The 27,238-nt window shown below is 45.3% G+C and overlaps 1 protein-coding gene across 1 annotated transcript in view; it reads left to right on the top strand.

Annotated features, from left to right (window-relative positions):
• zfpm1 (zinc finger protein, FOG family member 1) overlaps positions 1-16,931 on the top strand; it is an 86,413-nt gene extending 69,482 nt beyond the window's left edge. Inside the window, exons 5-9 of the mRNA XM_070907855.1 lie at positions 11,751-11,853; positions 12,256-12,507; positions 13,566-13,799; positions 13,969-14,211; positions 14,332-16,931. Coding sequence (XP_070763956.1) covers positions 11,751-11,853; positions 12,256-12,507; positions 13,566-13,799; positions 13,969-14,211; positions 14,332-16,931 — 3,432 coding nt within the window. The remainder of the gene's footprint in view (positions 1-11,750; positions 11,854-12,255; positions 12,508-13,565; positions 13,800-13,968; positions 14,212-14,331) is intronic.
• Positions 16,932-27,238: the final 10,307 nt, after the last annotated feature.

The raw sequence follows: 27,238 nt of genomic DNA on the forward strand, positions 1-27,238 counted from the left end.
GATAGTTATAGTGCATGTGATTGGAGCGAAGTTGGAGGATTGTTGTGAAAATTCAGCTCCAATGAAGCGTAAGCGGGAAAAGGGTCGGTTTGCCAAAGTCTACGCAAGCCTAGAGTTCGTCGCATCTGTTGCATCTCCCCAAAGCACGGGTGTCCAAAGTCCCCACGCTTTACCACAGGAGAAACTCCGCTTACGACATTGTCACACCTATTGTTCTCTCTCCTTCAGCATCACCCAGCAGCTCATCCCACCCCGATCCTGTCTTTCGTGGAAAAGGCAGCCTGAAGGCACAATCCTAGAAGGAGCAGAGTAGGGGAGTTCAAAGCGTTATCAAGCACCGAACGTCTTTTCATCATGTTTTAGAAACAAGCATTCGCACTAATCCCCCAATAATCTCTCCAGGAGAACTTGGGCGATAAGGCGCGCCACCCACGGCTTTTCAAACACTTTTTGGGTAGTCTCTTCTCACTCTCTATCTCTCTCCTACCCTCTACCTCCTCTGCTCTCCTCTCCACTTCCTCCTTCCCTCTCTCCCCTGGAAGGACAAGTGAAGGTGATCACCATCTCCTCCCTATTCTCTCTTGAGCTGTTTTCTCTCTCTCTCTCTTTTTTTTTTTTTTTTGGCGTTGAGCTGGTTTGTTTACATCCTGATTCTGATCTTTATGTTTTATCTGGGCTCATCAGCAGTGTTTCTCTGCCTCTCTGTTTCTCTCTCTCCTCCGCCCATCAAATTAGAATGTTAATTAAAATGGTGCTCCTTCATAAGCTGACAAATCAACGGTTACAGTGAATGTTGGGACACCTTCTGCGATGCCCCCCCCCCAGAGAACACGAAACATAAGGAACATTCTTAAAAAGACTTTTAAAGAAGAGATCTTATGCAGTGTACAAATGTGATTGACTAACTAACCTCTCCATCATATCAAATTACACTTATCTTTGTTAGCTTATAGTACCTCCATATCCAACCGCAGTATCAACGTGAAGGAAGTTGAGGGAAGTTGAACTTCCAAATATAGTCCGTGTGCTGGTTGGGTTACAGAAGACATTCATGTATGTATGTCATTTATCTTGGCCGGAGTTGCGGCAGAAGACGAAAAGATGCCAAACGTCAACAGAATATGGTAAATTTACATTTATATATCGACACCCTCTTAAAATAATGGCCTAAGTCATTTTTTTCAGGTTTTTCAGAAAACACAAAAAACGGAACCAAATATTGAATATATGACATTTATTAATAATTTCACTCAAAAAGGTTATGACAATAGATGACTATTGACATACTAATAACAATGTCTGTCAATTATGTAACATAAGAGGAATAAATGACTTAGGCAAATTTTTGAACGTGCCTTTGTGACTTAAGCAATTTGAAACCTTCAACTCTGATTACTAATAATATGTTCAAGTGAGATTTTCATTCAATAAAAACACAAAAGTAATTTTTTTTGTTATACACATCATTTCTAGCTGTTAGATTATAATACGGTATTCAAATCTTTCTTAATTAGATCATATAATGTGGAAAAAATGAGAGTTCACAGAAAGCTGATCACTTGTAACAGCCACAGATTGTGGAGCCTTTCCACTCTTGGCTAAATGCTAGCTTCATGGACTTGGCTATTTTGCTGGCTAAAAAGACTGAATAACTATGCAATATTTACAGCCTAGCCTATATCATAGTAAACCTCATCACTTACCATTAGGCTGACGAGCCCTGAATCATGGCAATCACTTCCGCGGCTGGGTAGATTTTCGTTCTTCTTGAAGCGGCCGCCATCTTGAAAAGCTTGTAAAACTGCCTAAGTCAAATAAAAATAATTTTTGTCAAAAAATGACTTAGGCCATTATTTTAGGAAGGTGACGATATATAACATATCACCAATTTGGGTGTTTCATACGTTGTAAATAGTGTTAATGTTGACACAACTGTGGCTAGCCGGTGTGGCTGCATTTGAATCAATGATTAGGCTTGCTAGCCAACTTGCCTTGGAGTTAGCAGCCAACGATTTAGCAAGCTTTAGTTATCAATCGATAACAGGAACGCCAATGCGATGTAAAGATGACTACATGCTAGGAGGCTTTCAGGCCCAGGCTCTGAGAGTCAGATGGTTAGAGTCAGCTGGCTAAGAGGACTGCTAGCTGCACGGCTAACTAGCCGTCTGTCCAACAAGAAACTAGCTTCCCTTCACCACCGAAAAAGCAAAAGACTTGGAAGAGTAGTCCCGGGCAGAGCGTTTGAATGACTTTCTCCTCACAGGCATTACTTTTACGTATGTTTACCTCATTATTTGAAACTTCGGCGCCGTTTAATATGAACATTCGACATTGACAGAAATGGAAAAGCGTTATATGTCCCCTTTAAGGAGAGCTAGCTTTTATCTGCGGCGATTGAATCAGTGTGCCCCATATAGGCTACCTGTCGCATGACTCGCCCACGTCATGACAGCAGCTGTCTGTCACTCTGTCTGTTAACCTGGCCCTGACAGAAGAGCCTATCACCGTGAGAAAGGGGGAGAGGAAAAATTGGAGAGAAGGGAGAGAACCGCCAAGATAAAATACTGATAGAAATGCAGCCAGCCAGGCCAGGGAGGAAGAGGAACAAAGGAGGTCCAAAGAGAAAGGAAGGAAAGGTCCATCAACTGAAACAAAACATGAGCGACAGAAAGAAATATGAAATATGAAAAGAAAAGGAAGAAATATGAGCGAGAAAGAGAGGTGGAGGGAGAGGTGAGGCAGACGTGGAAGAGGAGGAGGGTTAAACGAGAGAGAGGGAAGAGGTGTTCATCACTCAGTGGCAATGACTGGCTGGTATCTGCATCTCCCTGTCATCTGCACCGGCTTCTGCAGGGTGGATGAGGAAGGAAAGAGGAGGAGGAGGAGGAGGAGGAGGAGGTGTAAGAGAGGAGAAGAGGAGAGGGGAAAACCTCTATCCTCTCTATCTCTGAGCCTCATCTCCGGCAGTTCAGGAGCCTGCTTTCCAAGAGTGCCTCATTTTCAAATCTCTTATCTCGGCTCCCGTTTTAAGTATCGCAGTTTTATATTTTTACATGTCATTTGCATGCAGCTCATCAAACCTGGCTCCCTCAAATTTTTTTTTCTCCTTCTTCTTCTTCTTCTTTTTCTGGTTCTCGGAGTTGTGCGCCGATACGAGCGCGCCTGCTCAAGGGAATAAGCTTTCACTCCCCTGCCGAGACTCGGCCCGTGTACATCGACAATATTAGTACCTTGTAAGCGGAATACTGTATACAGTGAAAGAAAGTACCTTGTGTCTCTGTTGAATGTTACAGAAATATTTTGCGTGAGTGCAATGGGGGAAAAGTGTGTGTGTGTGTGTGTGTGTGTGTGTGTGTGTGTTTGTATGAGAGAGGCGGATGAGAGTCGGTTTCTGATTTTATCTGCCTTCCTTTTCTTCTTTGTATTTTTGGAGGATTCACACAGTGACCTCTTTGTTTGGGACAGTGAGTACACCCTTCCAACCCCCTGGATCGGGAAAGAAACCATTTCCTGTAGCCGAGAGATAGAATGAGAGACGGAGAGGGAAAAGAGAGAGAGATAGGATGGGGGAGGAGGGACAGGCGGACAGACGGAGGGAGGGGGGGGGGGGGGAGGAAGAGAATCTGAGATTAAGAAAGAAAGAGGTGTATAAAAGGAAAGAGGTGGTGCAAGAGAGACAGTGAAAGGGGAGAAGGGAGGAAGAGGGTGAATGGGATGATTGAATGAATGATTTTGTGAGAGGAGGGAACGAACGAGGGATGGTTGAAAAGGTCAGGAGAGGAGCAGGGTGGCTGGTTAAACTCCCACCTTGAGGAGCGTAAAACATTTGCAACGCCTAATGCTGGAGAGGATTTTTCAAAGACAAAATACACCTTTTTGAACTTGGACATTCACTTCGGATGTTCTTCAGTTGCTGTGCAAATATTACACAGTGTTTATTAGAAAGTTTATTATACTTAACACTTCTACATTTTGTTCGGCAAGATCATCCTCGCTAATGAACGCTACTTTTATGATTTCTGAAGCGTAAATGGAATGGCCAGAAGTAAAAAGCTAACGTTAGGCTATAAAGGAACTATAGATAGATATAGATATATAGACGGGTAGATGTAGAGTATAAACACAACGAGGCTGTGAAGGCGGACTGGTGAGTCGATGACTTTCCGTGTTTCGGCATGAAGACGTTAAACGTCCGCGACGACCTCTGTGGTCTCATTTAGCCGCTTGTTAGCAACCGGCCTTTTTTAAGACGCGTAAAAGCTTCAGAACTCACGAGTGCGATATTCACTGACGTATTTTATGTCGTAGAACAAAACGTGAGAATCTCTTAAGCTTGTGTGTAACCACAGACCTTATTTCAAGCATCTGACCAAAAACCCATTTTTAGGATTGCTGCAGCGCTCCATTGGCTGCTACTGGTATTCCTGTATTCCTGTATTCCTCTTTTGGCCCCGCAGTGGTGGAATGAACTTTTACACTGAAGTTTCTTTGGGATGCACTTACAATCTTTGATGACACCTACCTCTCTTTTCCTACGAAGGTTGAATGCACTTGTAGTAAGCCAGTTTGGACAAATGGCAAGTGAATGCAATGTAGCGGAAAGATACGGTATATTGGTAGCGTAAATGTAAATGGGCCAGGAGGTAACAAGAGAGCAGAAGAGGAACGCCAAAGATAGATGCTGAGGTTTTTTAGATGTTTTGAATTCAAAAATTTAAAAAAAGCCCAGCTGTTATATAGTTTGTTAACCAGGAGACAATGACAACTTCTGTAAAATGTCAAAATGCAAAATGTTACGGTTCCTAAGAACGTCTTAACTCTCAAAAACCCAATATCAGTTGGGCAAACTGTAATCGACCAATAGGGCTGGGTATATTTCTCAGTACTTATTTGGTACCAACTGAATGCATCGAGTACTGAAAAACCATTAAGTGTTGAAAGCTGGCATTAAATGTTCTTATTCTTTGATCAGATAGTTCCTGGTTTTGAAGTCAACATGTTGCCAATTTCAGACTGTTAGGGTTAGGGTTATAAAGCCAAACTTCATTGAGAAAAGGATAGTGATTATGATATTTGCACTACTGTGTGTGCAGCCCACCGTGACTGAATGAATGCGACTGAACACTGAACCTTCTAACAACAAAGAAAGCGCATTTCGTCCGACAAGAAGCGTCCTGGCGCCAAAGAAAAATAAAGGATATATTTAAGAATATGGAAAAACCCACTTTTACGGCGTAAGGCACTGACTGTTTTAATTGCACCTTTATCATTGACCTGATAGCAGTGCTGTTAAATCATTTAAACGACTTCTTGTGGGGAAATCTCCTCCTTTCCATTTTGGAAGAGCTTCCCAAATAGGCCGTGCAAGTGCTGTTTTTTCTCCGTCCTCCTGAAGTCTCGACGACGGCCCTCCTGAAGCCGCGTACGTAAGGATGACTGACTTGCACGTGTAACATTCAGTGGACGCGGGGCTGCCCTTTTCAGCCATGTTAGACAGTGTGAAACAGTATACACCATTGAGACATAGATGTGCTAGATGTACCGGTAGTGATTTGCATATACAAACATACTTATTCCCCAGTGGTGGCAGTAAAACTGTGGCAGTTGACAGCTGTACAGAGAAATCTTAATCTGCTCATCTTCAGGGTAGGGTGGTGATGATGCTGGTGGTGGTACTGAGAGGGGGGGTGGGGGGTGGGGTGGGGCTCTCAGTATATTTTTTCTCTTTTTCCACCCCTTTTAATTGAAGTGTACATACGGCACAGGGCGACGTGCGATGGGGTTAGACGCTGGGGTTAGTTCAGGGAAAGTTCCTCCGCTTCCTGTCCCCGTCGCCGTCATCATCATCATCATCATCATCATCATGCTCGCCACTGTTTGGCTCCCCGAGAAGGAGGGAGAGAGGGCGAGGAGCCATTCTGATACTGGACGAGGGAATGGAGGAAGAAAATGAAGAAATGAAATCACCCTGGCATCATTTGCATTCAAGTTTTATCGGCGTAGGAGGAGGGCATTTTTGGGCCTGATAAGGAGAGGGCGTCGCAGGCTGCGCTGGAGGTGGGGGGGGGGGTTGGTGGAGAGAGAGAGGTGTGTGTGTGTGTGTGTGTGTGTGTGTGTGTGTGAATGCTTTATATGAACTGACTTTGGCAAAAGAAGGTGGCTCTGGAGTTCAGTTGGTGTGTGTTTGCGCTAACACACATGTGTGAATGTTACAGCAGCTATAGTGAGGACAGGGCGTTGGGGGTGGGAATGGTGTGTGTGTGTGTGTGTGTGGGAGTGGGGGGTTAATATCAGACCAAATAATTAGATTCGCTATCGTCTCTGCGGCAGCAGTGCGGGGATCAGGCAGATTAAAGCCGGGCTCGAGGCTGGTTAATATTCATGAGGGGACCGGGGTCTGGGCGAGGGGCTTAGACTGCAGCTCAAAGACTCTCCTCCAGCTGATGGGGCTTAAGGCAGCACTCTCAACCAAGATGGAGCCGTGCCGGGGAGGCCTGACATCCCACTGATCGAGCTGGGTGGATAGTTAACGTGAGGCAAAAGTAAAAGAGGGTGACGAGGTACGGCAAGGTGTGCTGGCGCTTGATACAGCTGCGTCTATGTGATCTATAGATCTGTATTCGATCTCGTTTTTATGAAAGTCTGAAGTCAAAAATGTACCATCCCATTCCCTTTTCTCCTTCTGGTCCTCCCTCTTCCTTTTCTTCCCCTCACTGCACACTTTCATACCATATCCTGACACTTGTCGTCTCCCAAGAGACTCTTTTTTTCTTTTTTTTGAAAAATAATGACATAATGCTTTATTGATCCAGTGAGAGCTGACTCAGAGAGCAACTTCTTCACATTCAAACACAAGAAAACCTCGCACCTCTCACTTTATTTACGCTGCGAAATACATTTACGCCCTAAATAAAGTGATGAAAGTGATCTTTCACGGTCAGTGTTGTCGATCTGACACACCTGGGTGCCTTCAGCAAATCAAAGAGGGTCTCTTTAAATGAAAGAAACAATTAGGATATTTTATGACGAGAAGCAACTTTTTGCGCAATACTCCGAATTAAAGTAGTGATGTCATAAAGGGCTGGGTGTTGTGTGAAAAATGTCAACGCTGTTGCCAATACACTTGCCATGTGGGGGAGTACAAAAATGTTTTAAGCCACTTTTTCCCCCATTTACTCAAATATGCTGTTCAATACATCAGTGAAAAATATAGCTATACAGTATATAACTTCACCTAAGTGAAACAAAATGAAAATGTATCCGGAAGTTTGAAACATCATGTAAACAAGCAAACAATTGATAGAATACACTGTTTGGCCCGCTCCGCAAAACTTTTCAGAGCAGCCCAGGTGGACTCTTGGACTCTAGGCCCAGACATGTTCCTCACAGGTGGCTGTCGGCCGTTTGGACCGAGATCGGCGTCAGACCGGGAAGAAGTGAAAAGGGTTTTGATACCATCCGATGGCCTCTCTGTTCTCCTTAACTCGCACCCACATCTTTGGCGTCTGCACTCTCTGCTGGCCTGGTTAATTACACGCGCGCACACACACACACACACACACACACACTCAATGTGTGATCTGGCCCTGTCCCTCTCTGATTCTCATTATCTCATGTGAGGCTGTGTTTGTGTGTGTGTGTGTGTGTGTTTGTGGCGGTAAAGTGTGTAAAATACCATGTTTTTTTTTTCAGGTTTCAGAGAATCTATAATTGCAATTTGCGGTTTGGTTATGTTGCGATTTAGTTCTACGAGTTAAATCCCTGACTTTTGCTTGATCAGTATCTCATTTAAATCCAGTTGTTTTCACATGCTACTGTAGCCACTGCAGTGTTTCCTGAATCCCAATGAGTCCGCAAGTGGGCCCCCCAAGATAGAAACGTTTTCGCCCAGTCCTTCAGGCTTCCTGTCTTTACATCTGATCTCGAGCTACATTTGGCTGGAGAGCTTCTTTTCCGCTTGACACTGCTTGTTCAATGTGAGGGCCGATGCGGGACTAGAAAGGTCGTAAAGGTTGTCGCTGTAAGTATTTCTCTGGTCAGACATCAGACGTGAGAATAAAGGGATACTGGAATATGTTTCTTTTGTCCTAGAGGACAGTAAAAATCAGACTAAAAACACGTTGACGTAGCTGAGGAGAGTTGACTCTTAATAAAAGTGTCGTTAATTCTCAAACAAGAAAAAGATCACACTCACAGTGAGTCACGAGTAATGACTTAATATTCTAGATCTTTGAATAACAAGCTTGTGTGTGAGTGTTTGTCATTTTCTCTTGCATTGTGTGTATAAATGTGTGTGTGTGTGTGTGTGTGTGTGTGTGTGTGTGTGTGTGTGTGTGTGTGTTTCTCCACTTGTGCGCTGCTGAGCTCTCCCCATTGCCCTATCATGGTGAATTCCAAAGCTGTGGCCATGATGAATTAGTCTGAAACAAATTAGCAGTACTTACAGCTCAGACGGCTCCAGCATTGGGTTACAAATTAAAACAAAAGCAGCCGTATCTCTTCATATCAGCGCTAGTTCCCCATGAAATCCAATACGCTCCGCTCTGCCTTCTCTCCCTTCCTTCCTTCCTTCCTTCCTTCCTTCCTTCCTTCCTTCTGTCCTTCCCTCCTCTCTTCTCGCCGTCTTCCCGAGCCGTCCCACAGACGACGTCCATCTTCTCAAAGCATTTCAAGGTGTAACTCGGAGGCTGTGCGGTATGATCTGCCTGGTCATGCTGTGCGCTAGGGTTCGACCGGCTCTGATATTCAGCAATTTTCTAATTCTCAGAATCGTTCACGTCACAGTCATGTCATTCATTTATATAATGACAAGCACGCCCAGTGTCCTCGTCAAACCCCTGAAAAAATGCTCGAAGTCATAGCCTACGGGATTTCGCTAAATGTAGGCGATTTGGGGAACTATTTTGTTTATTTATTTATTTATTTTCCCGGTTAACTTTATAAGAAATGCTGCCTGGAGCTCCCTGCACTTTATTTTTTATTTTTTATTTTTTTTAAAGATAATGTTGAAAAGTTTTTTTAGCATTTAATTAAACATTGGCATCATCTTGTGTTCACTTTTGCTGCGAATGTATAGCAATTCCAAATATTGGTTACCTGCCTCCTTGGTTATTGATAATCGGTATTTGCCCAGTGTGCAAGAATAGCATGACGAATGAATGCAGTCCTTTCTTTCATGTATCTATGCCAGTGATGTTTTTCTGTTGGCTGCTATGTTGGGAGGTTTGGCTATTTGCGGACCATTCCAATGGTTTTGCATGCTTTAGCCATGGACTATATAAAAGAAGTGCACATAGCCACCGTGACGTCACGCATTGGTTTGTGGACTATTGAGTTTGGCATTTGGGCCGTCGACATCTTGAATTTTGGAGCCAGAAGTGACCATGTTTGGACGAGAGGCTCATTTGAAATAACGCAGGTTTAAGGTTATGTGTTTTTTTTTTTTTTTTAACCTTTTCAGCTTGTTGACCCCTTTATAGCCAACAAATGTGTACTCGCAAAGACTCATCACAGCTTAGCATGAGCCGTGAGCAGGTAACTAGACAGTGATGTTCCTTTTTTAAAGAGTTACAACACTCTAGTTTCAACTTTGGGAACCACTGTTTCACCCCATTTACTACAAATCACATATACCTTATATCATAGGCAACGATTCTTTTCAAACCATGCTGATGAGTTTAGATTAAAACGTTTTCTACCATTCTAGCCAGCCACTGGTTTCCATTCAATTCAGTTCATTATAAAAACCAACAGTAGAGGTGCAGATTGATTTAAAAAGTGCAATGCATGCAGTACCACTCAATGCGGTATTGACTCACACTGTCCACTACTTAGTTTTCCTCCCAGAAAGCCAGTGACAGATCCCTTCCTCACTCACTTGGAGGTTCATTTTCACACCAATCAGTCTTAAATGCAGCAGTATTAATAACACATAGGAATACTCATCACTGTAAAATTGCTACCACACAAAGCAATAACGGGAATTAGGATTCGATGACAAAGTAAACATTTTTGAAAAAAAGCTTCCCATTGGTCGTGTTGTTTCGAGAACATTGAATTTGTTTTTTTCCCCCCCAGACCTTAAAGACCTATCTTTGAGTCACGCTTATGTTAGCCACCCTATTGGGAATGTAAGATTACTTGCATTTATGAGATGGTGTTTTTACATGTTATAGGTAGCTGATGGCAATAATGGCGGTAGCAGGCATTAAACGTTAACGAATCCCACGCCAGTGAGCCGTTGGTCAGCGTCCGCCGCGAGGACGAGCCGGTGATCGAATGAATCATTTGGGCCAAGAAAGCGGTGTGAATTCACTTCCAATTGAAATACATGAAAAGGTCATTGTAACATAACACCACGGCCATGGTGAGAGCCTTGATATTAAAGCTACGTTTTGAGCCTTAACAGGCAGGATACACCATCTCCTCAACTTTGACCCTTATCGACAGTAACGGCTCCATCAGTCGGCCTGGTGTGAGGACGCTCAGGTCCAGGCTGAGGGAATGCTGCCTCCTGGTGGGAAATGAACAGCATTGCACCGCTGACCGAACCAAACTGTGCTGCCCTCATACAGTGAGGTTTGATAGAAAGGAGATTCAGCCATTGCAGTGCTTTTTAAGTGCTGTATTTTCTCCTAATATCTTTAATTAGTTGTATTTTTAGGTTAGGAGTAAGGAGATGAAAAACAACAGAATAGCTGGGGCAGCACAGTACATATGCACGCACCACTTTGATAGATGTTGTTTTCTCTCTAGTTTATATCTGCAGGGTAGGTTTTGCAGTTAAACCAATTGCAATGAGGTGACGGTGGCAGTGTGTCTCTGTTGCGCGCATGTGTGTGTGTGTGTGTGTGTGTGGACGGGTGGGGAGGTGGGGGTCATGGAGACATGGCATAAGCGCCCATGGGAGTGATCAGTGTCAGAGGGAATGCTCCCGGAGCCTCGTGTGAACAAAGACAAGATTGTATTCCGGGTACACAGGTGTGTGTGAGTGTGTGTGTGTGTGTGTGTGTGTGTGTGTGTATCTGTGTGTGTTTTATGAGCGCTCTCTCTCTCTTCCTGTCTCTCTCATACCTCCACACATAAGACGCTGGATGCTGATCTCCCCACTCTTTGTCCAGTGTATCCACTGTGGATCTTATTATGGCAGCAGCCTGAATAGCAGCTTGTCGACCTCATCAGATCTTCTTTCTCTTCCTTTTCTTCTCTCCCTCTCTCCCTGGGTCCCTCTTCCTCTTTTATTCCTCTTTTCTTCTCTCTTCTCCTTTATTTTGTCTATGCGGCTTTGTTCAGCCCGTGCTCCCCTCATTTCCTCATTTCCTTCTTGGGTTGCAATCATCCCCTGCCCGCTGACGTTCTTTTTATAAACTGGTGTTTACCACTGGCCACACACTGGACAGTGCTGTGTGACTGCATATTTCCAATTGACAGCAATTAGTGCTTGTTTTTTTATTTTTTTAGATTATCTCATGGTCTATAGTATCTGTACTATAAAGCAGCCCAATTAAAGAAGAAAATGAACACTTGAAAGTGACAATGGCATGTATTTTAAGAGCATCTCTCTCTGATTTGATTTGATTTGTTTCCTTTTGAAACAATGTTGGGGATCTGAAGGAGAGGGATGAGGGAAATGTGAACCCGTTGGAACGCAGTAAAAGAGAGAGTAATAGTCACAAACCGAGACCTACATTGCTGGTATATTTAAGATAATAAAGATTGTTATCCTCCTTTCTTTGTGTGTCTGTGTGTAGAATTCCAGGTTGAGTCTGGTGTGTGAAGATCCGCACTGTTGGATCAGCGTGCTCCCACTGACCTCTGACATCCTGGCTGCCAACTGCACCATCTACAGCCGAGGTGAGTTCTTCCACGTGGACAACAGAGAACGCCCCAAGCGTCGCATCCACCTGAATGTGGCTCCTCGCGATGCGCGGCGTATTTCTCGTGCGTCGGCATTCCCGTTGTCCGGTACAAACCCCAGTCCCAGAAGTGGAAGCTGGTGTATAAACTGATAATGAGTGACCATATATTAACACAGTTGTGTTGATATAAAATATGTCTTCATAGGAGAATACTGTACATTAATGAACACTTGAAAATTGCTCTTATATACTGCTTACAAATGCCGAATTGTTACAAGTTTTCCTGCTAAGAAAATATGTCTCCGATCTGTCAGCAACTACCACCCTAAAACAGAATAAAATCCGGATATCTAGACAAAAGACAGTTTCCAACCGTGACGTGAGTCTGTGTCCGCAGGTGAGGAGCTGTTCTGTAAGGTGACCAGAGAGCTCGCGGCTGGTGAAAGGCTCCTGGCGTCCCTGTCGCCTCCTCCGGGCTCCTCCTCCTCCCCGCCGCTGGGCCGGCTCTCTCCTCCGCTCAGCCTCGTCACCCAGAAACAACCCGTGGTGAAGGAGGAGCTGCTGTACCCGGCGGCGCTTCGCTCTGACATCCAGCTCCTCCCGCAGCAAGCTGGCATGGCTGCCATCTTGGCTACTGCCGTTGTCAATAGTGAGTGTGGTATTTAAGGCATGAAAACTTTTTTTTTTTTTTTTTTTAATTTGTTGGCAGTGTTAATACGTTTTTGTTGATACAATAGTGTACATACTGAACTCTATTATACAGTATAGTCTAATTTAGGTGACTAAGTTATCTATAAGAATTGGAATTTAAAAGATCTATATGGTGGTATCAAAGGTACTAGAAACATCAATAACAATAATAAGAGAATTCCTAGAATATGTATTTAAAATGTACAAGAAATATGAGTATCCAGTACAGGATCCCCCTCTAATCTGTTACACTACACAATTTTTGTCTTGTCAGTCTTTATGGCTTTTATTCAGGCGTTGTTATTCTGACCACTGCAATATAACCTGGTGCCTGCAAGCCGTAACGACCCACTGTAATTTACCGTCTGAAAGTTTTAATATCCTCTTTGGCCACAAGGTGACACTGCAGCTCTTTAACAATCTTGAGCATCATTGCTCAAGTGCAGAGCATTTTCCCTTTTCTGCCACCGCTACCCCTTAAAGTTCTCTGTTGACCATGTGCTGCGCTAATGTCCGTGGCTGATGACCAGATACGCACACATTTGCCGTGCCCATTGGTAATCATACCAGATGATTACACATTCCTAGATCTGTTAACACTGCGGCAAATAATTGGAGGTTGTTAAAAATAACAAGATGGTGAGACATATGGTAATTATTGTTCCCATAACCTGTGTCCTGTTGCCTTGGATACTAGCAATAGCAATAGCAAAGGAATGTGTGTGTGTGTGTGTGTGTGTGCGTGCGTGCGTGGCAAACACGAGTGTACTTGCTCAATCTAGCTGTAGATTGACTTTTGAAAAATGGTTTCCGTGACATACCCACATATTTTAGGTATATTTGCATATTCTTAATGAGGGTGCAGGTAAAGACTGTTACATTACAATTAGATCCAAATTCGGCACTTGAGGTGCTTGGAGTTGAATATCCTCACCTTGCCGAACAGATCTCTAATTGATCAGTAGTGCTTTTCTGTTTAGTCAACTAACTCAAAATGTATGTTCTGCTGGCTATCAGAGGACATTTTCCCATGCAAGGACTGCGGGATCTGGTACCGCAGTGAGAGGAACCTGCAGGCACACCTTATGTACTACTGCGCCAGCCGTCAAAAGCAGCCGGCCGCAGCCTCGTCCCCGCCGCAAGACAAACCCAAGGAGTCCTACCCCAATGAACGCATCTGCCCCTTCCCACAGTGCAACAAGAGCTGCCCCAGTGCCAGCTCACTGGAGATCCACATGCGCACACACAGTGGTGAGAGCAAGATTTATATGTATGCCAAACAGACAAAGGGTCGGAGCACTGAGGCCTAACTTGCAGACACATCTCCAGTGTGCCTTCATCAACCAGTTCATTAGGTTGTCTGGTGGATGAGCTCACTCATTGTCCCTCTAACTTATTGTCCCTCTCTGTCCTTCCACAGGTGAGCGTCCATTTGTCTGTCTCATCTGTCTGTCAGCCTTCACCACTAAAGCAAACTGTGAGCGTCACCTTAAGGTCCACACAGACACACTGAATGGGGTGTGTCATGGCTGTGGCTTCGTCTCCACCACTAGGGACATCCTCTACAGCCATCTGGTCACCAGCCACATGGTGTGCCAGCCTGGATCTCGCAGTGAGGTCTACTCCCCGGGGCCAGGCCTTCCCAAGCTGCCCCTGTCCACTGGTATGTCATATCATCATCGTGATAATTGATTTAAAAAAAATCGGAGTGAGTTGTTATTGTACAGACAATGTTGAAATCTGTAAGATTAGTTCACTAATCATGACTCTCTTCTCTCATCAGGCCTCAGTCCAGGAGACTCTGGTGTGGTGCTGAGGTGTCAAGTGTGCGGCCACAACTCTGACTCCCCAGCCCAGCTTCAGCAGCATGTACGAACCCACTTAGAGGTCAGGGTCCCAGCCGAAAGGAGCCCCACCCCTCGCCAAAGTACCCTTTCATCAGTCGACCAGCTCCAGTCGTCTCCCCAGGAGAGGGAGCCCCTACCTTGTGTCCCTAAGCCAGACTCATCCAGCCCAGGCGCAAATGGTGGCTCAGCCACGCCTCGAGACTATAGTCCTCCTGATGCTCCAACTACTGACCTAAAGATCAAAGAGGAGCCTCATTCAGACTCTGAGACAGAAGAGCGGCAAATGGAGATTAAGGAAGATGGAGAGGAGGAGGAGGAGGAGGTTGGCGAAGAGGAGGGGGATCAAGAAGCAAGAAAAAAGACAAAGGAAGGGCAAACTGCCATCTCCTCCTGCCAGACATCGAGCTCTCCGAAGAGTCCAGCCACCACAACTGTGAAGGCAGAACCAACTAGTCCCACACCGGGTTCCAGCCCTGCCCATGTGGGAGGTGCAGGATCAGTTCTTCCAGGAGGAGCAATGTTCTTGCCTCAGTACATGTTCAATCCTGAGGCAGCCATTTTGCCTCAGGCCTCGGAGATACTGGCTAAAATGTCAGAGATGGTCCATAGCCGTCTGAAACAGGGCCAGACAGTTCCTCAGAACAACCCAGCGGCCTTCTTCCCCTCTGGACCAACCGCACCTACAGCCGCAGCCACTCCGCCTCACAAAGGAGCCACCTGCTTTGAGTGTGATATCACCTTCAACAACATTAACAACTTCTATGCACATAAGAGGCTGTACTGCTCCAGTAGGCACCATGGAGAAGGTGCTACCTCAGCTTCAGGCCCTGGGTCAACAAGAGATGCAGCCCCAGCCACGGTGCCTTCCAGTGGGGCACATGGCTCATCCGCATCTCCTCAGGGTGGAGCAGCAAGTAGAGCAGCCTCTGCCTCTCCTACTGACTCTGACCCTCCTGCAGGGAGTGGAGCAACAGAATCCAGGAGGGTGGTGGAAGTGAAGACAGAAACCCCTGTGGGGAGAGAGGGAATATCATCCTCTTCTGAAGGGGAAGGCGGAGGTGGAAGTGTGGGAGGAGGAGGAGGAAGAGCAAGCGAAGGCAGCCAGAGTCCTGCAAGTGGTTCTGCAGAGGACCTAGAAGATGATCCCAATAGAACCTTCTGCCAGGCCTGCAACATCCGCTTCAGCCGTCATGACAACTATACTGTTCACAAACGTTTCTACTGCGCGTCACGTCATGACCCATCCAACCATCGAGCCGTACACATGACCAAGGCAACCACCGCAGCAGCCTTCCTTCCCCAGCCCATCCGCACACGCAAAAGAAAGAAGATGTACGAGATTCACATGGCCAGGACTGAAGCCTTAGCTAACGCTGCTGCTGCTGCCGCCGCCGCTGCTGCCACTGCTGCTGCGTCAGCCCCATCGCCCTCTGTTCTGGGCTTGGCAGTGAAGCAAGAAGTTTCTCCCAGCGGGGCAGGCAGCTCCAGCCCCGAAGGAGATGGCCCAATTGACCTGAGCAAGAGGCCCCGTCTGAGAGAGGTTACACGGCAGAGCAGTGGAAGTATTCTCCCTGCCCTGCCTCTTACTGACTACCATAAGTGCACGGCCTGCAGTATCAGCTTCAACAGCATTGAGAACTATCTGGCTCATAAAACGTACTACTGCCCTGCCACCACCCTCCAGCCCCACACCTTGGAGCAGCTTCACAGGCTCAAGAGATCAGCCTCTACCTCTCCCAAAAGTAGGCCTCAACAAGAACGCCCAGATCTTCTGCACCCTATGGAAGCTAAGGCTCTCCCCGCTGAGTGGGTTGCCCAGGCTCAAGGTACATCATCCAGTCCTCACCCCTCTGCCTTACCTGGCTCCATTGCCACATCTCCTCCCCATACGACCACCACACTTGCAGCCACCCCAGGAGCTGGAGCCAAAGGTGTAGACACCAGTTCCCCTCAGGTGGTCTGCCCATACTGCCCCAACAGGCTCATCACCTGTGACCTGATGGAGCACTTCAAGAGTACCCATGGCCTGGTTGTAACCATTCAGCCACCACAGGAGGCCATACCCCAGCCAGGCAGTGCAGTCAGCTGCAGCCCCAGCCTTAGTCCCAGGGATGGAGCTGCTGCAACCACCTCCACCAGCCAGTCCAGAATGGTTTCCCGAGTGCACAGAGACAGCATCAACGGGCAGGAAAGGAGTGGTACAACTTCACCCATCTCCCCACTGGTAAACGGCAGCCCTTCAGCTGGGGGTGGATCACCACCGGCGGGCTCACCTCTGCCCGTCTCTCCTCCAAGGGCTGCCTCTCTGACTTTGTCACCTGTGCCTGAGGTCCTGAGGGAGACGGTGGCGTCATCCCACCTCCCAGACAAGGCCGCCCCAACCATCCCCGGCCCTAAAACTACTGTGATCTCCCCTGTCCAGAATGGTAACACCCGCTTCTGTCGGCTGTGCAACATCAAGTTCAGCAGCCTCTCCACATTCATAGCTCATAAGAAATACTACTGCTCTTCCCACAGTGCCGAACATGTCAAGTGAGTGGCGTGGTTCTTTTCTTCCTCTTCATCTTCCCATCTTCTCTTATCTTTCTCAGTGAAGGCTTTTCTTCCTTAATTTCCAAGAAGCTCAGATGACCCTCCTCCACTACCAGTCCCTCCCACATGGGTGCCAAAATGGCGCATGACCATTAATGTCAAGAAATGACTGTTACTCACGTGGCGGGAACCTGATGCCCAACTGCTCCAGAGCAGGATTTGGAGGTGGTGTTACTAACGTACATGAACTGATATTCCTCCTCCTATGGGTCAGAGTTTGTAGTACACTAAGAGCTGAGACGGATGCTACCTGCACACACTGGTGTGCCCTTGTCCCCTGGATCATTCTCTGTCTTTGTACCCCAGTACCCAATTCAACATCTACCACTCCCATCCCTCACAGTTTCTTGCATTATGGGACGTTAAAAAGATCTATATCAACAACCTCTTTTTTTTTTTTTTTGTCTCTCCATTGAACTGAATCTATAATGGCAGAAATTAGATTCTGACTGTTGGAGGCATTTCTGACTGGTAGTAATGATGATGCTGAAGATGAATCTCCAGTCTTTTCCTGAGCTCTTAACAGAGGAATTATTTCTCCTGTGTGGAAAAGACTTGATCATTGTTAATGGTTTTTTTTGTTTGTTTTTTTATCTGTGCATAGTGTATGATGTCTGAAAAAAAGAATTCTATAATGCTTTTGGTTTCAACACTGGCTCTTTTTTTGCTTACTAGAGAAGCTAAAGTGTTTTTAGCTGAAAAAGAAATATGCGGTATCACAATGTTACTAATTACTGAAGGATGATATTTCAAAATAGACCGTTTTTCTTTTCCTTCATACACACATTTTTTTTTTTTTTAGTTTCTCTTTAAAATGCAAGGGAGAGAAAAAAAATGTGAAATATTTATCTTTTAGTCCTCACTGATTTCATGTCAACAGAAAACTACCTACCTGGTGTCTGAGAGTATTTGTATTTTTTATTTGTATATTTTTCATACTGTCGGAAGGAACTGTTTGGATCCGGGTGTGTTGAAGTGTATTTTCTAAGTGTAGATATGTAATATCTTCTCACAGTAATCACTGGGATCACACTGAACTTTGTTATCATGTTAGCATTTGGTGTTCTGTTCATGTGGTCTTTAATCGATGGTGAGGTCTGAAAACCAGCACTGTGTTTCATTTCTTTTTTAAATTCCCTCTTGTACCTTGCTGATTAAGCAACACAGTTAGATCAGAACAGCTCCCTCACCTTACAGCTTTTCCACATAAGAAAGTTGCAAAGCACTTCTGATAGATGCAGATTTTAGGCTATACAAATCCCAAATTCTCAATCGAAAGTCTATCTTTAGTTACCAGCCTCCACACCACGCAAAGTATGGCCTTTAAGGACACGCAGCTTTACGCGGTCTGTTTCAAACGGTCATCCAGACTTCAACTGAGGGATACAACGCCAATGGTCAGTTTGGTGTCTAATGCACATTTTTTTTTAAAAGAATTGTCTTTTTTCATTTTTCCTGTCCGGCGATGAAGGCATGGCAGAGAATAGTCACATCTTAGTATAACACCTCACACAGTAGAGTGAACACATACGTGCCCCCCCCCCCCCCCCCCCCCCCGGTGTGTGAGAGAGAGAAGCTGTTCTCTTTCTCGCTGACTTCACTGCTCTCTCACTCATGCACACATACTTCCAAGTTTACGCCACAAGTTCCCATGCTGCTGTTGCTGTTGCAATACAGTGTTAGCTAGAACTGTGAAATGGTTGTTGTTTTTTTTCCCCAACGTTGAAGCAAACTTAGTAAGTAATTTTAAGTGTTTTAAGGCCCAGAACTTCATTTTGAGTTGAAGCTTCCAATAGCCAATATTGCAACCGGATGCTGAATTTGTTACGAAATTTGGTTGATTTTCGCCCCACTATTCTAAAGGAAGTCAGGATTTTACTCTCGTTAATGTGCAAGATCCCCTAAAACAGCATTTGGACCTTCATGAGACACTAGAACTCCAGAGTAGTGAAATATCATCAGGTATGATAGCAGCTAGGAACGTTTCATTGCAAGTTCTGAGGCCAATCCTCTGATAATGAAGGGATTATCCTGGTCAGCAGGGGGGGCACATGGACCAGCTGCTAAATGTTTTGACTGTAAACCTACCAACATGGGACAGATCCTGACCTCTGTTTATTCAGTAGTAGCATTAAAAGACCCACACATACCTCTAATAATGTCCACCCCGCCTCCTGTCCCCAAAACTGGAAACCAAATGTTAAAAATGAAGGATTTTCTTACATAATTCAAAACTCCCCGGTTGATTTTCTGCTCCGCTGTTGTTCGGAGCAGCACTGTACCAGACACACCTTACTACGAAGTGTTTACAATTGTGCTGGTCTATCTCCGTCAGTTCTCAAAAGGAGAGGGAAGGAAGTAGAAGAACGTCACATGTCAACTTGTCGCAAATTGAGGAAGTGAGTGCTGGAAAATCACCCTTACCCCCATTTAATTGCACTGTTTTGTATAAAAAAAAATATGCTGGATGTTTTAGTTTTAGGGACTTTTTTTTGTAATGTATTTATGTTATACAGAACTCCCCCCCCCCCCCTCCCACCCACCCAAAAATGCGTCACCATTCTACCTTGAAGGACTTTCTGGAAGATTTTAACCCTTGCGTAAAACTGTTTTGTTTTTGGTTTTTTTTTAGTTGCAAACGTTTTGTTCATGATTCCTCTTATGTCCCGTCCACAAAGGAGAGAAAATCACAATGAATGTCAATGTCAACATTTCCATAATTTTTTTTTGTATTTTTTATTTTATTTCATTTCAGTTCCACTACACTCTTGTCCAAACTATGCATGGGAAATAAAAGAAAAAAAAAAAAAAAAAAGTTCTGTGAGACACTGATGAAGAGTGTGACTGTACTTCTTCTTCTATGCATAAACCCGAGTGGGAGTCTTTGACCTTTTTTTGGAGGCGCTCGATTCGCCATCGCTTTTCAGTCACGTCCTTTCATTAGAACGTTTTGAGCGCGCCGATTCTCGCTTGACTCGTCGAGAAAGGCCGAATGAATCATCAGTTTTTCCTTTTAAGGCCATCGCCGTGAGTAATGGAAGAAAAGCGACGTGTGCTCAGTCAGAGCTCCAAGGCTGCTCCAATCAAGGTGCACTGACAAAAGCATTGGCAGCCTGCACACAGACAAAAATCGACTGATGCGTATTTCCAACTGTGTTTAACCCTTCAGTTATGGTGAACGTGAACTCAGCTCACATTCAATGTGTTAAGTATCAGCATCAATGAAACGCTTCAAATGTTAAACGTTAGAACATGAGAATGCCGTAATAACCTGGCCATAATATTAATTAATGATGCCTTTGAGCCTTTAATAATAGATTGTGATTGAATAATAACGTGTTATTATGCTCTTACTGACACACAGTAAAGGCTTGTTAACAGTAATCCGACAGCAAGCGCGGCAAAAAAAAAAAGTAGTTACAAGAAATGACCAGCAGGTGTCGCACTGTGTGAACCTCCTCATCAATAGGTTTGTACACTCGATGTGTCAAAGAAGTTTATAGAAACGTGGATATGTTGACATCCAGGCAAAACTGGCAAAACGCACTCAATGTAATTGCGTTATGTTAAGGCACATATATTCACTATTAAGTAGTCGCTTATTAGCATGCATGTTAGTAGCACATTAGTCATTATAAGGCACTTATTCATGTCTGATTCAGCATGACCATATTTTACAACTACTAGACCATTAAGTAAGAGTTTTCCCTCAATAACCTCCTAATTACTGCTTGTTCATAGTAAGGAAGTAGTTGTGCATGAATTATATAATCTATTCTCATGTAACAAAACACAAAATTACAAGTGTTAATAGTGTCGAAACACAGGTTCCCAATTCTAAAGAGAAAGACTATTCTTGTGGTACTGCCACCATAAATGTTTTTAAAAATAGGGTAGCGCATTCTGTCAGTGAGGAAGATTCTGTCAGAATGGACCACTACATGTATAAATGGTTAAAAGTAGGGTCACGTTTTTTAACTGACCCTGTCACGTTGGAAAATGCTATCAGAATGGACTACAACCTCTACAGCTGTGATTAAAATTAGCGCAGCGCATTCTGTCAGGTAAGAACCGTCTATCAGAATGGACTACTGCATTCAGACCGTACTATTTGCTCAGGGAGTTCTCACATGCCATTGTTGTGAATGTTTACACCCCCGGCCCCCCTCTGCGAAACACGGCGTCGGCGTGTGACGTCATTCACTCCGCCATGGCCCCGTCTACAGACCCAACACCCGAATGCATTCTTTGCTATTTCGGGTGACTTCAACCACGTCTCACCTGGATAAGCCGGCGAGCGCTGCGAGATTCGTGTTTTGTGACTTCTTCCAGTGCGTTCAACTCCATCCGTCCGGCTCTACTGGGTGAGAAGCTGACGGAGATGCAGGTGGATGCCCCCCTCGTGTCCTGGATTGTCAACTACCTGACTGACCCACAGTTTTGTAAGCGCACATACTGTGGTCTGCCAGACAGAGTGGGACTGTCCTCTCTCCCTCCCTCTTCACCGTCTACACCACGGACTTCAGCTACTGCACTGAGACCTGCCATCTTCAGAAGCTTTCTGATGACTCAGCAGTAGCTGGATCTATCAGTGAGGGTGATGAGGAGGAGTACAGGGCTGCTGTGGACTACTTTGTCGCATGGTGCGAGCAGAACCACCTGCAGCTCAACGTGACAAAGACAAAGGAGCTGACTGTGGATCTGAGGAGGACCAAGGTGCAGATGACCCCTGTTTCCATCCAGGGGGATCCAGGATTACAAGTACCTGGGAGTCCACATAGACAATATACTGGACTGGGTAAAGAACAGTAATGCCCTCTACAAGAAGGACCAGAGCCGTCTCTATTTTCTGAGGCGGCTGAGGTCCTTCAACATCTGCCGGACTATGCTGAGGATGTTCTATGAGTCTGCGGTGGCCAGTGCCATCTTCTGTGCTTGTTGCATGCTGGGGGCAGCAGGCTGAGGGTGGCGGACTCCGACAGACTCAACAAACTGATCCACAAGGGGCCAGTGACGTTGTTGGGGAGGTGGAGCTGGACTCTCTGACGGTGATGACAGAGAGGAGGATGCTGTCTTTCTACTCTTGAATGGGAGCACCGGTACTGTATAATCCCCCCCCTCCCCGGGGATCAATAAAGGATCTCTGATTCTGATTCTGGTTGATGTGACATTACGGTACTGTCGCAACAGAGTAGATTCGGAAACCAACGTGACCACTATTCCAGTTTGGATGAGTAAAAGACAGGTGCCTTTACTCCAACCACTCGGTGTCCCACCAGGCCAATCCTCTTTTTTTGTCCTTTTTTTTGTTAACTGTTATCTCTGGTCTCCTTAGATGTTGCCCCAGCAACTGACAGTAGAAAGACAGCCAATCAGAGCCAATCAGAAGTCACAATTCAAAGCCTCCACGCACATCACTTATAGCTTTCATTTGCCACCCACACAGTCTGAATGAGGGGATAGAGCCAAGTTATAGAGGACAGCTAGACCTTTTAAAATAGAGCCCTCTCATAAGAAAAGGACGTACAGACGATATTCACGAGATGACTCCCACTGGATTATGTGGGTGATCGCTCTACCTTATACGAGTCAGGGTTTGCAGGCACCAGGGGGCCCTGTTTAGGAGGGGGTTTCCATCCAGGACATTTGTGCGGCGGCGAGCTGGTCTTCGCCCCTCGCCTTTTTCCGATTTTATAAGCCGGACGTTCCCGCTCCGAGCCTTGCTTATGCGGCACTGAGCTCAGGGCCCCCCGGTTTTGGACAGAGTGCTGGCGGTTGCTCCAGATACGCTTGCTATGAATGAGAAGCTTAGGTTACTTGCATGACCCCGGTTCTCCGAGTAGAACGAGTGCGATGTCTCACCGGACAGCCAGCCCTTGTTGCTGGGGCGAAGCGAGAAGAGGCGCTCATTTTGGTGTATCTACCAGACGCGGGTACATCGCAATCACCCGCCAATCGGCAAGGAGGCGCATCCCATAGTGTGACAACTCACTCGTGCTACTCTGAGGTTACGCAAGTAACCTAAAGTTTCATTTAATCAAAACTGTTGCAAATAAACTTTTTTTTTAAGCTCTGACTTTATACACTTGAAAGCACTGAAGAACAAAAGACTAATTGCCCACAGTGACTGAACTGGCGGGCATTCAATGTTTTGTCAGTCAAGCTGGTGAAGGCTTTTTATTTTCTCTCTGAAGGCTGGTTTTGACTTTGCCTTTCCAGCGGGCTCACCTTTCTTACCTAAGAGCCACCTCTTAAGTGAGAGTGCTTTTCACTTGCTGAACTCAACAAATGGATGTCAGTGTCCATCATGCTGGGCGAGAAAGGGCATGCATGAAAGCAAATGTCTCCCAGACAATAAGAGAAAAACTTTAGAATAGAATTAAAGAAGAAAAAGCTGGTATTTCCAGTGAAAATGACAAGAAACGTCATCGGGGAGATATTTAATAATTTTCCAGTGCTGTAGTTGAAAGAACCCTGCAAACATGGATTTCATAATCTTTGTCTTCACACACAGTGTACCCCTTTGGTCCCCGCTGCCTCTCATTCTCTAAACCTTACGCACACATAAATAAAACCCCTAAAAACACCCCAAACCTAATCCATGCTCATCTCTCATATTCATGTTCACGCATATTCGATGCCTGATCAGAAAAGTGGGTACACATTGTTTGATTTTTCAGGTCTTCTCTGACGCAAATGTATCAATCGCACAGGCATCACACGGCAATGCCAGCGCCGGCTGTGAACCGGACAAAAACCTGAGTCAATCAAATGGCCCCCGTCCACTAGCGCCCACGCATTCTGTGAATTCGTCACTGCCACCCACCGCGTCTGACTAACGCTGCGTTCACGCGGGTTCAGGCAGACGGTAGACAGCAGCACACCTCCTGGCACCAGGCACGGGGGAAAAACAACAAACAGTCCGGCGTAATGACAGGACGGCAAAGCGAAACACACACACACACACACACACGATTTAAATTCAAATATATGAAATAAAATCCTTTCGTTGTCTGTGATGGGAATCTGAAAATAGCCCAAGTCCAGTTTATTGTCAGTGTGGACTCCCAGTTTGACAGTTTACACAGCGTAGTGCCACCCCGATTTTTGAAGGTTGCCTCCTGGTGAGGAGTATGTGACCCTTACCAGAAGATTCTACTTGGGTATTGAATTCTAAACACGGAACTGTGCTTACCTGCGTTAATGCGAGTCATGTTGCATGCACTCCGCGTATATCTGTATATCTGTGGGGCAGGTAAAACTAGTCAGGGCGGGGCAGGTAATCAGGCTGGAACGAGAGGAGAGGTAAGTACTACAAAATGAAACAGGAAATGTGCAACATAGAACACGGAGCATGACAACAAGACAAGGCTTGACGAAGAGGACGAGACGTTACGCCATGCGAGTGCATGAGGAACTGAGTTCTGCCCTGTAGGCCAAATAGAAGCCTCTATGAGAAAGGGGTTAAAGATTCTTTAAGACACAGTTAGATACCTGAGGATTAATGGCAGAGGTCTGATGGATAACTCAAGTGGTTAAGGAGGAACACGGTTACAATGGGTAACTACTGCTAACTGTAGCTGCCGTTAGCTGTGCATCTAGCAGTCCTCTTAGCCATAGATGTATATATCTATATCTATGCTCTTAGCTAGCTGACTCTAATCCATCTGACTCTCGGAGCCCGGGACTGAAAACCTCCTCCTCCCGGCGGTCCAAAGCTCCTGTGCTGGCGGTGTAAACACCAACACTCCCCCTGCTGCTCAGAGCTAACTGAGCTAACGGCAGCTACAGTAAGGATCTGGCCCAATAGATTTGGAATAGAATGTGCAGTGTTCCCAATGCATTTTGCGTGTTTGGAAATAAAAGCTAAGTTAGAAGGACTTTGAGCTTTACTCATTTTCTTTCAAACACACTGCTATTATTTGGAACACAACTGTAGATAGATAGAGAAACCCCTTCAAAGAACCCATCAACTTCGAGACAATGGAACCGGAAGTGTGAAAAATGCTAACTAATTTCTGGGTTTTAGGACAAGACAAGATAAGATAAGATAAGATAAGATAATCCTTTGTTGATGCCTCAGCGGGGAAATTTGCATTGTTACAGCAGCATACAGGAGAGTGCAATAACAAGAGACATAAGTAGAAAATCAAGATATAATGAATAAAAACAATAAAGCTACTAAAACAAAAAAAAAAACTATAATTTACAAGTGAACAGAAGGAATATTCATATTGCTCAAGCTTAAGCTTCAGTGTAAGAAGGTCCAGTCGTGTGAAGTGAAGCATGTACAGTTCTAAGAATATATTTTCCCATTACGCAGTTTATTCCACTCAACAAAAACAGCCAACCACCCTTCACTCCCATCACCCACTCCGCCCACCCCACCTTCATTTGGTTGCCATGGAGAACATTAACAAGTTACTGTTAAAGCCTGAGCTTTCTGATTTCCCTGGCCCTGCCTTTTGATGTCTTTTTTTTTTTTTTTTTTTTTCTCACACTCTCTGAGCCAGCATCATGTATAATCAGCAGTGTTGCAGCTCCCTGGCGCTTTCAACCCCCGCAGAGACGGACAGTGTCACTGCGGCCATGCCAGCAGAAGCTCACTGCCGCTTCTAAATGTCAAACCCATCAACGCCCACACAATATCTCATGTGGACACGGTGAAGGCGTGCGGCATATGTGCTGTGTACCAGAGGCTGATATAATCAAGCACAAGTTCCCGCACTGTTTATTGTTCTGCTCAAGAGCAGGGGACGGGGCAAGAAGAAGCAATCATCTAAATGAATCATCTGTCCAAATAAAGACATTTCGTTTCGTGCGAACCCCCGAAAGAATAGGAGCTACAGTACAACTATAATACAAGATACTCCCTACATCTGTGGGAAAAGTACCTTTCTTGTGATTATTGTTGCTGTAATGAACCTTCATGATCATGGTCTGAAAATACCACCCAGTAACCTTCAAACGCTGTAGCAATTGTCTTTGGCAGATAAATCGGTAAGTAACTTCCCACACTGGCCACTAACTGTGAAGAGAATCGTTAGATGCCTCCGTGACGTACAGTGTTTAATCTAACATGTCTTTGTCTCTGGGGACCCGGTGCATTAACAAGAAACTAAATCTACTTCTCCATTTTAATGGTTAGTAGACACTATGGTTCCTCCATTGTGTACGATTTGTGTATCGACTGACAAACAAAAAGTCTCTTTAACCCTTCCCCTGAGGTGCCCAGATTTTCAAACCCCAAAACCAGGACCCTAAAGTATGCTGCAGGTTCTCGCGCACATGCGTATGCATCCACTATGGGGGGCAATTATTTCAGCGTTTAGTACGCCCGCCGAGCGCACCTTTCAACACCATGAACACAGCATTTTCGTTGTCAGGTAATCCTCCTGGAGCCCTTTAGAAAAGACGGAAAATATCAACTCTCTCTTCAGCATGACGGCTAGCCGTTAATTCAATTCAATTTATTTGTATAGCGCCAAAGCACAAGAAAAGTGAAAGTTCCTTTGAGAGGCAGAAACCGGACTCTAGTTGGGGGGTCATCTGCCTTGACCGGTTGGGTTGGAGAGAGAGAGAGAGAGAGAGAGAGAGTGAGAGAGAGAGAGAGAGAGAGACATAGAGACACAGAGGGAAGCAGAGACATAGACAGACAGACAGACAGGCAGAGATGTATGGCAGCACCAGCAGTAGCCATAGCAACTATGATTATAATAATAATGGCAATATGACTAATAATAGCAATAGCAACGTTAATAACAACAGAACTATGACAAAAAATAATAACTGTAGCGATGAGAGTCAGGCGGGCCCATGGCAGCAGCAGCCAGGCGTACCAGGACCACGATCCACAGGAACCCGCGAGACGAGAAAGCACAAAGAAACTCCGGGGGAAGATATAAAGTTAGTAACATGCGTTGGAGGGAGGTGAATGTGTAAAGATGGAGAGGCAGAGGAGTACAGCTCAGTGCATCAATTCAATTCAATTCAATTCAATTTTATTTATATAGCGCCAAATCACAACAAAGTCATCTCATGACACTTTACAAAATAGAGCAGGTCTAGACCGACTCTTTATAATGTTATTACAGAGACCCAACAGTTCCCACCATGAGCAAGCACTTTGGCGACAGTGGCAAGGAAAAACTTCCTTTTAAGAGGCAGAAACCTTGAGCAGAACCAGACTCTAGGTGGGCGGTCATCTGCTTTGACCGGTTGGGTTTTAGGGAGAGAGGGAGAGAGGGAGAG

This window comes from Enoplosus armatus, chromosome 6 (genome assembly GCF_043641665.1).
Source record: "Enoplosus armatus isolate fEnoArm2 chromosome 6, fEnoArm2.hap1, whole genome shotgun sequence".
NCBI lineage: Eukaryota > Metazoa > Chordata > Actinopteri > Centrarchiformes > Enoplosidae > Enoplosus > Enoplosus armatus.